The sequence below is a fragment of the Orycteropus afer genome, unplaced genomic scaffold, assembly GCF_000298275.1.
Source record: "Orycteropus afer afer isolate SDZICR_OR568_19922 unplaced genomic scaffold, OryAfe1.0 scaffold00047, whole genome shotgun sequence".
NCBI classification, from domain to species: Eukaryota; Metazoa; Chordata; class Mammalia; order Tubulidentata; family Orycteropodidae; genus Orycteropus; species Orycteropus afer.
In genome coordinates this window covers 7,449,615-7,463,743 of record NW_006921634.1, presented here as the reverse complement: position 1 = coordinate 7,463,743, position 14,129 = coordinate 7,449,615, and the positions used below count along the sequence as shown (strand labels likewise).

General features: G+C 42.3%; 1 protein-coding gene across 1 annotated transcript; it reads right to left on the bottom strand.

Annotated features, from left to right (window-relative positions):
* Positions 1-12,311: 12,311 nt before the first annotated feature.
* LOC103194693 (lysine-specific demethylase 4D-like) lies at positions 12,312-14,129 on the bottom strand. Its single transcript, XM_007938104.1, has one exon. It carries the CDS (start codon positions 14,127-14,129, stop codon positions 12,312-12,314), a length of 1,818 nt encoding a protein of 605 aa, XP_007936295.1.

Below are 14,129 nucleotides of genomic sequence, written 5' to 3'. Positions count from 1 at the left end.
GGGCGGATTCCATCCTTTTCTGTGTTTTGGAATAGGTTGAGTAGGAGTGGTATCAGTTCTTCTCTGAATGTTTTGTAGAATTCTCCAGTGAAACCATCTGGGCCAGGACTTTTTTTGTTGGTAATTTTATTTTTTCCTTTTATTTTTTAAACATTTCAGATATACAAAGAAGTTTTTATTGAGTTTGACTTTATTCCCTACACCCCATTGCCTTAGGTGAATTGTCTGCCACCTCACTTAAGAAATCTCTTGACTGTTAGTGAAATGTCTTCCAAAGTACAATCTGAGCAGTACAGAAGCCCAGCTAGGATGAGTAGTCAGATGAAAAAGATAAGGAATAACTAGTCTCAGACATTCAGCCCAATTCTCCAAATTATGATGTTTAGTGTACCTGCTCCCAGTGGTTCTTTCTCCTGCCAGACTAATTTTGGTAAGTATTGTAAAATCCCACTCCATAGGAAGTGTACTCTTTTTCCCTCTTGTCTACAATATATAACAATAACCATTTTCCCAAAGCCTTGACAATATAGTATTGTCAGAGAGAAAAATTAAAAACATATAACTTACTTTTATTTATTTATTTTAAATTTTTTATTGTGATTTGGGTGAAAGTTTACAGCGCAAATTCATTTTCCATACAGCAATTCATACACATTTCATTTCATGACATTGACTGCAATTTCCCACAATGTAACAGCTCTCTCCCCACTTCCTCCCCATAGTTACCTCTTTCTGTGTTCTTCTTTCCTTTGCATTCCTGCCCCCTGAGCTTTCTCCCTATGCCCTTCTCCCATGATTGATTGTTCTAAGGAGCATAGGTCCTAATGTAAATGTTCACCTATACGTCTGTCTATGATTTGGCTGGAAGCTACAGAAGTGAGTTCAATTCTAGACCTGAAGGGTAACTAGGGGCCATAGTCTGGGGGTGTCACCAGGCTCTATTCGACCAGTAAACCTGGTCTTTTTAATGAATTCATACAACTTACTTTGATTTTAAAGTTTTTTCTTACCCTAAAAAACAAATACTAGCCTTAAAAAAAAAAAGGCTGACCCAAACAGTAAAAGCATTGATCCTTCTTGGCCCAGGAGATGCTCTACAGCAATGACAAACCCATTACCTGGTGATTCAATGAGAAAGACCCTAGACTTACTTAATTTTAATTTCAAAAGTTTTCAAGGCTACAGGAGGTGGAGGGCAAAATTTTTACACCTTGTGACCTGGTGACAAGGACAGGTTTGCTGCAGATAATTCAAACACAGCTATGCCAGGACACTGACAGGAAATTCAAGCTGGATTCAAAAGAGGACATAGAACAGTAGAACAGGGGGATATCATTACCGATGTCAGAGGGATATTGGCTAAAAGCAGAGAATATCAGAAAGATACTTACCTGTGTTTTATTGACTGTATAAAAATATTTGAATGTGTGGATCACAGTAAATTTTGGATAACATTGTGAAGAATGGGAATTCCAAAACACTTAAATGTGCTCATGCAGAACCTGTACATACATAGACCAAGAAGCAGTCATTTGAACAGAACAAGGGGATACTGCATGGCTTAAAATCAGGAAGGGTGTGTATCAGATTTGTATCCTTTCACCACACTTATTCAATCTGTATGCTGAACAAATAATCCAAGAAGCTGGACTATATGGTGAAGAATGTGGCATCAAGATTGGAGGAAGACTGCAAAAAAGGCATGGCAGCATCCTCTGACCTCCTCCAACCCCATGAAGGAGGGACAATCACCATCAACAGCTTGAGGCTTATTCCTATGAAGCCAGACATGCCACCACCCTCCAGCTTTTACCAATTCTGACGTCAACCCTTCCTCCCACAGCATTCACTACTTCTCTACTGGGTTCAATAATTCATTGCAATGACCACACAGAACTCACAGACAATACTCATAATTATGGGGTTTAAAAGAGAAGTAACAGGGTTACAATTCAGGTTTGGGAACACGCTCAGGATATAATTCAATCAAGACAGTCTCCCCTCTGCTGTGCCCTCAGGCACATCTCTCTGGCCCTTGGGCTCTTGACCTGGCCTCTGCCCTGCTCAGGTAAGTGTGTTACAATGCTCTTTTAGTTCTGCCAATGTTGTTGTTGTTATGTGCTGTGGAGTTGGACCCGACTCATAGCAACCCCTCCTTGGGTTTCCGAGGCAGTAGCTCTACGGAAGTAGATTGCCCAACCTTCCTTCCGAGGAGTGGCTGGTGGGTTTGAACTGCCAGCCTTCTGGTAAGCAGTCAAGTGCCTTAGGCACTATGCTATAGGTACACCTAAATGCACCCAACTCGTGCCTCTTGGTTCCACTGCCGCCATCTGTCTGCCAGATCCCTTTACCAGGTCTCTCTGCCAAGGAGGTCCAGTGTAGGGATCTCGGGTCCAAGGATGCACTCTGCTCTGCTCCACTCCATCTCTGGTTCTTCCCTCTTGATGGCAGTGAGATCTCCCCCCCACACACACCCACACACACACTTCTGCCTCTAGAAGAGCTCATTTTAAGCCTAGTACAATGACAAAACTAACCAATCCCCACATTGGAGTTCTATACAACTAATTTGCATGCTCCCACCCAGTAATCTGGTGGGAGTCACTGCATCAAGTCACTTCTGACTCAGAGTAGAACTGCCCCTTAGGGTTTTCAAGGCTATAAATCTTAACGGAAGCAGACTGCCTCATCTTTAGCAGCCAAATACCTTAACCACTGCACCAGCAAACTTCTTATTATTAAGGATATGGCCAGGTAAATTCTTTTTGCAAGTAGGACACTATAAGTTCCCTTGTTGTTTGTGTAAGCATCTTTCTGCATAATCTACTTTCAACTGCAGTCTTCCTGAGGGCAAACTGCCCCTCCTTGGGTTTGCTGGGACTTGTCTAAGCATAGCCACATTGTTGAAGTAACAACTCAAATGGAGTTTGAATTTGTTGAGACTCAAAATGGAGTTAGAGCTCCCACTATAGATCACAGCCTTCCACAAACTAAGTGCTTTAGAATTTAAGCTCTCATACATGATAAAGATTAAATCCTTTAATGGATTTAATGGATTACACCTCCACATTAAGAAAACAAAAATCCTCACAAGTGGAAAAATAAGCAACATCATGATAAATGGAAAAAAAGATTAAAGTTGTCAAGGATTTCATTTTACTTGAATCCATAATCAACAGCCATGAAAGCAGCAGTCAAGAAATCAAATGATGTATTGCATTGGGAAAATCCGCTGCAAAATATCTCTTTAAAGTGTTCAAAAGCAAAGATGTTGTAACCTGAAAAATGTCAGGGTCCAGCCCTAAAGCAGTTCAGCCAGTAGTCCACACTGGAGTTAGAGAAGAAGAGTTTAATTAAGAGTTGTACCAAAGAGAGATGGTTGGGGTCTCAGTGACAAAAAATGCATGCTCCGCTCAGCGCTTATAAGCAGGAGTTTTTATACTGAAGGACAAAGAGACATACAGCACGTATGCAGAATTAGTTGACAGTTTTTCAAAAGTTCGATAGGTCAATGAGTAATTAAGAAAGGAATGTTTCCTGTGAGTTCCCAGCAGCCAGGTAATCCTTAAGATGCTCCACTGGTGTTTGTCAAAGCCCAGGTGGTCCAGAAGCCTTTATATATTTATTTCCTTGTGGAAGTTATTTTTTTAAAAAACTTTATTGTGATTTGGGTGAAAGTTTACAGAGCAAATTCATCTTCCATACAGCAGTTCACATACACTTCGTTTCACGACATTGACTGTACTCTCCCACAATGCAACAGCTCTCCTCCCACTTCCTCCCCATAGCCCCCTCTTCCCTGTGCCCTTCCCTCCCATACATTCCTGCCCCCTGAGCTCTTTCCCTGTGCATGCACAACCCTTCTATTGTCTCATGATCAAGCCGCAGTAGTGGCTAAAGGGCAACTAGCGGCCATAGTCTCAGGAGTTCCACCAGGCTCCATCAGACCAGCAAATCTGGTCCTTTTTTTTTTTTTAATGATTTTGAGTTTTGCTCCACATTGTTCTCGCACTCTATCCAGGATCCCAGGAGCCTTTATTGACATAGATAGCTCTATCTTAAGTAATGGGATGCAGCACGGACTAGTAACTACAACTTAGAGAACAAATTAATTATAACACAAAGTTGAAACCAACTTTTAAAAAACTGGCATCTTAACTAAAAATATGGAGCTTTATTCTAACAATATGGAGTCAGGCCTAACAAGGAAAAATTTTTATCCTCACAGTGTCACTTTGAGGGCTAAGGTGTATCTAACCCAAGCTGTGGTATTTTCAATCACCTCATGTGCATGTGAAAGCTAGACAATGAATAAGGAAAACTGAAGAAGAATTTATGCCTTTGAATGATCATGTTAGGGAACAATATTAAATATACAATGGAGTGCCAGAAGAACAAACTAATCTGTCTTGGAAGTGCAGCCAGAGTGCTCTTTTGAAGTGAGGATGTTGAGTCTTTTCCCAAACTTTGGACATCTCAGCAGGGAGCTTAGAGAAGTATATCATGCTTGGTAAAGTACAGGGTTAGCAAAAAAGAAGACCCTCAACAACATCGTTTGACCCAGCAGCTGCCACAACAGGCTGAAACACAGCAATGGCCGTGAGGATGGCTCAGGGCCGGACAATGTTTTGTTCTGATGAACATAGTGTTGCTGTGAGTGGGAGCCAGCTCAGAGGCATCTAACAACCACAGAGTTCAATCAATCACATTAAGATTAGCCAATATTTGATCTTTTCTTCGTTTCCCTCTTCTCTTCATAAGCTTCATTGTAAAGAGCTTACCTCAAGTCATTTGCTTTTTTTTGAATCAGAATAGTCTCTCTATATGCATACAGAATAAATGCTCAGAATAAACCTTATGCTTCAATTTCTTTGAATTTTGAGTAATTTTAACAGTACACTTTAAAATTTTTAGGTATTTTAGGTGAGAACTTAGTGCAGTTTTCATTTGCTTACCTCTTACTATGAATTAGGGAGTTCTGTTGGCACTGTGGTTAAAGCATTGGGCTGCTAGCGAAAATTCAGCTGTTTGAACCCACCAGCCACTCCACAGGAGAAAGATGAGGCAGTCTGCTTCCATAAAGATATACAGCCTTGGAGATCCTATGGGGCAGTTCTACTCTGCCCTATAAGGTCACTATGAGTCAGAATCAACTTGATGGCAGTGAGTTTGGTTTTATTATAAATTAGATTGAGGATATTTTCAATAAGGGCCATTTGTACTATTTTACAGGTGATACAAATGGTTAAGAGTTCAGCTGGTAACCAAAAGATTACCACCCACATTTTTGAAAATCAGCCATTGGAAATACTATTCTGACACACATGGTGTCACCATGAGTTGGAATTGACTCCATGGCAGCTAGTGGTGTGTGTGGGTTTTTTTTTTTCCCCCCTATGAATTATATGCTCCATACCCTGTGTCCTATTTTATGTTGGGTTGTGATCTTTATTTTTCTCTATTTATCTATTTCTAGGAGCTATTTATTTAATGGGGACCTTGGGTGGTACAAAGGGTAACTGCTAACTGAAAGGTTGGCAGTTGGAGTCTACCCAGAGCCACAAAAGAAAGGCTAACAATCTACTTCTGGAAAAGCAGCCATTGAAACCCCATTGAGCACAGCTCTACTGTGACAAACAGGGGTCACCATATGTCACAATGCACTTGATGGCAATTGGTATTTATGTATAAAAGAAATTGCCCCCAAAATATCATATCATAGCAAAAATAAATTTTGTAGTATATCAATTGTCTTTTGAGTTTGCTTTTGGTGGGATATTTTTAGTTAGCTTTTGCTAAGAAAAATGTTTTTTTTTTTTTTTTTTTGGAACATGGTCAAATTTATCAAATTTGTTCTATGGCTTATGGATTTTGAACCATATTTGAATTATATTGAGTCAAAAGTGTTAAAGAAATTTTAACATGTTTTCTTCTAGAATTTCTATGGTTTCATATTTTCATATTTATATGAGTGACCCATCTTGATGTGCAGTGTGTGTTATGAATACAACTTCATTATAAAGGTAATGACTACATTTTTTCTAACAGTATAACTTTAAAAGTCCATTTTTATCCTCCATTGGTTGAAGGCACTGTGCTTATTAAATGTTCACATGTAATTTTATCTCTTTGTCAACTTTCTCATTGTTTTCTCTGTTGAAGATTTATGGCATGCTTTAGCATCTGACAGGACTTGTTTCCTTTTTCACTCTTCTTTGTCAAAGTTTACATGGAAATTCTTGTTTATTTTTCATATGAACTTGAGAATACACTTATCTTATTTGGTCCCAGTAATTCTCAAAAAGGTAGTTCTTCTGATGTTTTTCTATATTTCTTACATAGAGATATATGCCTTAGATTTGATCTCTCTTCTGGAATCAGTTTTAGTAAATTAAACTTTCCTAGAAAAGTATCCATATTATTGGAGCTTTTTGTTGATTTATTAGTTATGCTATTTTTCAAACTCATTCCTATTGCTTTATATCTTTATTAATTCCTTCCTTCTACTTTTCTTCACTTTAATTTTCCTAACTGTATAAGTAAGAAGCTTAATACACTAAATTTCATTATTTCAATTTTATTGATAAAAATATTTAAGGCTGTAAGTTTTCCTCAGTACCACTGTAACTAAATCCCATATATTTTCATATTGTTGTTGTTATGTGCCGTGGAGTTGGACCCAACTCATAGCGACCCCTCCATGGGTTTCCTAGGCAGTATCACTATGGAAGTAGATTGCCCCATCTTCCTTCTGAGGAGTGGCTAGTGGGTTTGAACCGCCAGCCTTCTGGTTAGCAGTCAAGTGCCTTAGGCACTATGCTACCAGAGCTCCCATATTTTCATATATAGCTTATTAATTTTTGAACCTAAAAAACACCACTTTGATAATGTTTATTGTGTCCCAGGCACCGATCTTAGTACTTTACAGATATTAACTCACTGAACACTCATAAGCACATGAGGTTGGTGCTATTACTATCCCCATTTTTCACTTGAAGAAACTGAGTCACCATGATGTATAGTAATTTGCTGAAGGTCACACAGCTAGTAGCAAGGTGAAGCTGTGACTCAAAATAGATGGTGTGGCTCCAGAGTTCTTGCTGTTAACAAATATTTATTCTGTTTTCTAGGAATTTTGCAATTTTGGTTTCTGTTTCCCTCTAACCTAAGGGTTGTTTAATAGAGAACTTTTTAACCTCCCCAGTAGAAAAACCTTTACAATTTCTGATTTTTAAAATCAAGTTCTAGATTTATTATTAATAAAACAATGTTTGATTTTTCTTTTTTGTTTTTAGGATTTATTGATTTTTTTCACCCTACTGTATTGTCAAATTTTGTGATCGATCCGTTGGCACCTAAAAAAAAAGAGTATTACTACTATGTACATAAATTTTCTCTTATTAATGTTGTTTAAGTTTTCTCTATCCTTACATTTGTCCATGTGATCTGTCTTGGATGAAGTAAGATGACTTTTAATATATTTCTTTCAACTTGTCTTTTGTCTACCATAATTTATACTTTATCAAAGTTGCATGAATGCTCATGATGATTATATTTTCATTGTGAATTTTAGCTATTAGCACTAGGAAGTGTCCTTCAATGTACTTTTGACCCTAAATTATTCTTTGTCTGACATTAAGATCCATGACTTCTACTTGCTTTCTTTCATTTGCTTGATACAGCCTAGTCTGTTCTACTTTTAACATTTCTGAGTGATTTTGTTTTGTTGGGTTTTTTTTTTTTTTCTTTTTTAAATATTTTATTGAGTTTCTAGTGAAAGTTTACATAGTAACTTAGGATCCCGTTTAACTATGCCTATGCTTGGTAATGGGAGCTCTGGTGGTGTAGTACCTAAGGCATTTGACTGCCAAACAGAAGGCTGGGGGTTCAAATCCACCAATCACTCCTTGGAAGGATGGTTGGGCAATCATCTGCAGTGATACTGCCTCAGAAACTCAAGGAAACATCGCTATGAGTTGGCACTGAAGGTTTTTTTTAAAGCTTGGTAAAAAGGAGCTCTGGTGACATAGTGCCTATGGCATCTTACTGCTAACCAGAAGGTTGGTGGTTCAAACCTACCAGCCACTCCTCAGAAGGAAGACTGGGCAATTTACTTCCATAAAGATTTACAGCCTTGGAAAACCAAAGGGGGTCACTATGAGTCAGAATTGACTCCATGGCAGTGAATTAGGTGTAAATATATATATATGCTTGATAAAGTGGTAGGGCAACGAAAAAGGGAAGGCCCTCAATGAGATAGATTGACACAATGGCTGCAATGATGGGCTCAGGTATAGCAATGACTGTGAGGCTGGTGCAGAATAGGGCACTGTTTCTTTCTGTTGTACGTAGGGTCGCTATGAGTTGGAGCTGACTCAACGGTACCTAACAACAACAACATACATAAATATTGTTCCATGACATTGGTTACATTTTCAACTGTGAGGCAAGAGTAACAGTAGCTGTTACGGTTTTGTGTCAACTTGGCTGAGCCATGATTCTCAGTGGTTTGACAGTTATGTAATGATGAATTTTGCAGTTATATAATGATATAATCACCCTTCATTTTATGATTTAATGTGGTCATCTTCAATTTTCTCGTAATACTGATTTCCCATAAGGACCTGGTCTTTAGAACATAACCATGTCAATAAGTGAGGAATGAGTGTGTATGTGTGTATAAAAGGATCACAGTACTCAGGGATGATATTGTTTTATGAGCCAATCTGTTACATAGTTCAAAGGTGACCTCCAGGAGTAGTTTCAGTTCAAAGTTTAAAGGGTGTATCAGAATGATAGCTCTGCTGGTCCAGTAAGTCTGATCTTTTGTTTTGTTTTGTTTTAATTTTTTTTCTACAATTTTCTCCCATTCTATCCAGATCCATCTATTGTGACCCCAGTCAGAATGGTTGGTAGTGATAGCCGGGTACCATCTAGTTCTGCTCTCTGGGTAGGTAATGAATCACTTTACTTTAGACATATCTCTTTGATATAATTCTGATTTTTAAACTATACTATAAGCACTTTTATTTGATTTATAGATTCTCAAATAATTTCTATTAGAAGAATCAGCCTATGAGGCAGAGGTTAAAGATATCTCAAATGTCCAACTTTTCCAAACTGGGATACCACTCAATTATCTCTAACATCAACTCCTTCTGCTCCTCTCAAAACTCTCCCTCCCATAATTCACTGCAATGTCTCACAGAACTCATGAAAAATCAAGGAAATGGCTCATATTGTGGTGGAAGCTGGCAAGTCAGAAGTCTATGGGTCAGGCATCAGTCTGTTCTCACACAGTTGCAGGGGCTGATGAACACAACGCAGCACGTCAGACAACAGGGTGCTATCTCACAAGGCTGTGAGCGCTGATGAATCAGGTCTGATGGTTCACTAGGCTGCTTGTTGGCTCAACTCCCCAGAACTGGAGGTCAGACCAGACTCAAAAAAACTAAGGCTGGTGACTTGAGTCACATCCTCTAGTAAAGCAGTGACTCAAGACACATCCCACCCTCCAAAATAGGACCATAACCACAGGCATAAAGGCTAGGATTTATAATACATCACAAAATAGAGGAGTATGGCTATGTTTTGAGCAAGTGGTGATGAATGATCACTCTACTCAAAATTTGTGTCCTTCCACAATGTCAGGTTTATTAATACATAAGTATATCAACAAACCAAGGGTGGCTGCCTCCACACATGAAGGACTTAGGCAAGCAAGAGTAGACAAAGTTAGTACTTATCAGTCGGTCTCTGGGACAATTTGTGGATGACCGCAATGTCTGCAATTCTTGTGATGAGGTGTGGAGTGACATCTTCTTCAATTTCGTCATGGCAATGTCAGTGTTTGCTCTATTAACTCCACAGGAGGAGTTAGGAGTAGTGCCACACCAAGAGCGTGTGGGCTTAGATTGAAAGCAAAGGCTTCTCGGGGGCAGGCGTCTGGCTTTGCCTCGAGACACTATCTGGATGGAAGAGACCCAGTGGGGCAGGCACAGGGTTACTCTGGAGGAGCTGCCACTGCCGATGGATTCCTTACAACAGAGATTCCTGGAATATGCCGGCTACTACCCGCATTGGCCACCGATGGCCATTATCTTAACCTCACTGACACCTTAGGTGCTCCAAGCAGATAGAGTACCATACCACAATTGTGTGGATTTGGGGTGAGATCACTCTCAAGACTGCTTGCCTCAAAATGGAGTCTCCTCCACCAGACCTGGGCTTAGTCTCAAGAAAGTGAGGGATGGCATAAGCCTTAGCCGCTCCGCTGGGGGAGTCAGAATTTTGCTTGTGTGATGGCTCTGGTATTGCTATGCGCAAAGAACTGCCATCCTACTGGTACTTATATACTCCATATCAGCATTTCCCCATCTTGTCTTTCTATACCAGACTTGTTCTATCTATAATCTTGATTATTTCTGTCACACCTGCAAAAATGGCAAGGAGGCCACATGTTCTGACCTCCTCTAATCCCACAAGAGGAAGGCAGAATCACCATCAATAGCCTAAGGCCTATTACTGCAAGGCCAGACATGCTGCCTCCCTCCGGCCCTTTCACCAACTGTTCCTCCCAAAGCACCCACCACCTCTCTCCTGGGTTCAATAATTCGCTGCAGTGGCCACACAGAACTCACAGATTATGGGGTTTATTAGGGAAGCACCACAGGCTACAATTCAAGTTCAGGAAAAATGCTCAGCCTCTCTCCCAGCCCACCGTCCCTCAGCCAACAGTCTCTCACGGTCTCTTTTGCAGCAGTGCTGGTCCCTCCGTGTCTCACTCAGCAATGCGTGTCTCTTGTGTCTCTTTTGGCAGCAGCATATGTCTCTTTCCAGGGTGCTTGTCTCTTTCGGCAGCATGTCTTCCTCAACCAGCAGTCAGAAAGAGTTCTGCCTCTAGGAGGCCTCCGTTTGAGCCCGGCAGGGTGGTCAAACTAGCCAATCATAGCATCAGAACTCTAAGCACTTGAGAGAGAGTGGCACCTCCCAGAACATTGTTTTGTGCCACTCCCAACAGAAATACTCCAGGTGGACAACTTCAGCAATCAGGAGGAGCTCCTCAGTTGCCCATAGAAAATCCCACCTTGGAGTTTACAAAGACTTATGGGTAGAAAAGCCACACTAAGTAATTTACTACACCACAACACCCTTATCTTATCATTACACTTGTTTAAACATTTGTTCACTACAACCTATATTTCTAAACAATCTATATTTCTATGCAATCTTTATTTCTATACAATCTATGTTTCTTGTTTACATTAACACACTCTTATTTTATTATTACACTTGTTCACTACAGGCTAGAATGGTCATATTAAGTAATTCACTGCACTATACAAATAAACACTGAAAATAATGCATTTAATAAACATCAGTAAAGTTACAAAAATCCCTGAGACCAGAACTGGCTGACAGACTCAATTTGTCAAAAGGTCTAGTTTCTGCATGGCTTGCTTGTGTGCTAAATAAAGCATGTCAGAGTTGTAGGAATGAGAGAAGCTCCTGAGGTTTATTTGGGAATGCAGAAATGTCCACTGGTAGAATCCAGGGTCAGTGGTTCAGAAGCCCAGATACAACTCAGGATGAAGTAAGGCTCAGTCAAGATTCTCAGCATCATCAAATGGTGGCCCAAACTATTGTGGGGGTTAGGGGCACAGTAGATCCCTGGGTGGCACAAACTGCTTAAGCTCAACTACTAACCAAGTACTACTAGCAGAGCTGTGGAAGAAATACCTGACAATCTGCTTGCTTAAAGATTATAACCAAGAAAACCCTATAAAGAAGTTCTACTCATTAATATTTGGAGTTGCCATGAATAAGACTGGACAGCAATGGGTTTAGTGACATGCTAGGCAGGGAAGGTATCCTGAGGATGACATCAGAAACAAGCGTTGTCCATGGCATCCAGGCAAGGTTGGGGACACAGGCATCTAAGTGTCCAGGAGTGGTCTGAGAGTCCCTGAGAAGTACTACAACATTCTATGGTAGCCTTAGGGGCCGGGAGGGTTACCTCTGTGGCTACTGGTACCCTGCTTGTCATGTTATGAGAAAGCATCAAGCAGCCTGGAAATGTGCCACTTCTTAGAGGTAAAAGGTCTCCACAAGGGGGAGCGCCAGCCCCAAGTTGAAGTTTCACTGGGAGCTTCTGTTTTTCCTGAGGTTGTCGGGGATCAGAGGCACAGCCACATTTGGCAACATCTTCAAAACCCTGGGCTCACAGACTTAAGAACACTCATTGTGGTGGAAACATGTAAGAATTCAAAGGTGGCAGCTACATTTACTTAGTTTGCCTCTGAGGATCACAGTCAAGAAGGAAGGAGATTTTGGCAACCTGTTGGGGGTAGGCTCATAGAGGTATAAGAGTGGTCCATGGCAATAACTTTGAGCAAGTTCGCAAGGGTGCTGCAGTCCTCAGCAGTGTCTCTGAGAAATTTTCTCAAAGGTAAAGCGACGTTGGGAGGAGTCAGAGGAACGATGTCGGGGAGATTGACTGTAATGGTGTCCAGCGACAGCAGGCACGGGCCAGGGTGCATCGGAGCATCAGGATCCAGTGGGAGCCCCAAGGGCTGAAGATGCGGGGCACAGCAGCAGCCAGAAGCTTTAGCAGGAGACTGGGGCTCAAAACTCAGAGGTGCAGGGTCGTCTATCAAAGGTACGTTCACAGGCAGGGGTTGAGCACTGAGGCCCGGTACTGTGCGTGCTTTGTGCCTCTTGGCAGGGGCCTGAACCATCTGCTCCTGGACCACAGATTCCCGAGGACGACGACCACGACCTCTCCTGCCAGATGAGGTGTGGAGACGCGAGGCAGACAGACGTGGGATCAGCGACGAGGTCAGGTTAGGCACTGCGAAACTGCCGGCAACCAAGGACTCCTCAGGCAGCACAGGTGCACTGTGGGCGGCAGCGGAGCCCTGGGTCTCATGGCGCACAAGGGCGCGGCCCTGGGGACCATTGCCGGCGGCGGCTACAGGCAGAGAGGGGTGCGGAGCTCGGCGAGGCTGGAGGTGCCTTAGGCCTCGCGAGGCTCTCGTAGGTGCCCGGGCCTCCCTCCAGGCGGTCAGCTCCTGGCTGGCCAGGGCTGTGGGCTCTGTATGGTCCACAACTGCCCGGTCCTGCCCCTGTTTCCACAGCTCATAACGCTCAGGTTGCAGAATGCGCACAAAAGCGTCCATGGAAAACGTGACCCTGGACTCCCCGCAGCTGCACTGAGATGCCACTTTGCCATAATCAACCCAGCGCGGGGTGGCGAAATTGATGGCTTCCGCACAGTTGAAGCCATGATTGAAGCCAGCGTGGTAGCCATAAGGGAATGTCACCATGAACTCACCAGCCTCCTGGGTGATCCGACGGAAAGGAATGCCATTCTCCCTGAGGACAGTGGGTGAGATGAGAGCCACCTTATGCCGCAGGAAGGCCTCACAGCCCCGCGAACTGCCAGGAAAAAGCTCTCTGGCCAGGCGTTCCAGGCGTTGGCCGTGCTCCGGGGGCACCGCGTACCACGTTTTGGGCTCCCCGAAGTGCAGGTAGTTGATGCTGTAGAGGTCCATGTCCTCCGTGTGCCAAGCGAAGGTGGTCTTCCACATGCCGAAGTACAGGTAGGGTGTGTTGACGCCTTCGATGACCACTCCACACTCCTGCTCCAGTAGGTCCTGAATTGTCCCCAGGTTGCCGAGGTTCCAGTGTTCAGTGTTTTCATCAAATAAGGAACCGCTGACGTCAGCCCCATAAATCGGGGAATCGTAGAGGCGGTGTTTCCAATACTTTCGCTCCAAATTTTGATAATCCAGGTGTGGTGGAGTGCGGTATTTGTTACTGTTAGCCAAGTGGCGATACTCCCCCACAGTCATGGCTTTCTTCTTTTTATGGTATTGCGTAAACACACCTGCTCTCCCAGAGACCACCTGTTGCAGAGGAGTGGCTATTAGGATGTCACTGATATCATCGTAGGTCTGTCTGTCTTTCCATTGCTTGGGTGGAATTATTTTAGCCAGGCCTGCTCGGTGTGCACCTTGGGATTCCATGTAAGCAATGTATTTGTTAAAATCCTTAAATTCTTCCATGGTTGGGCGGAATGTCATGATTGTACATCTTGGGTTCTGGGTAGCACAGTGCTTAGACTTCAT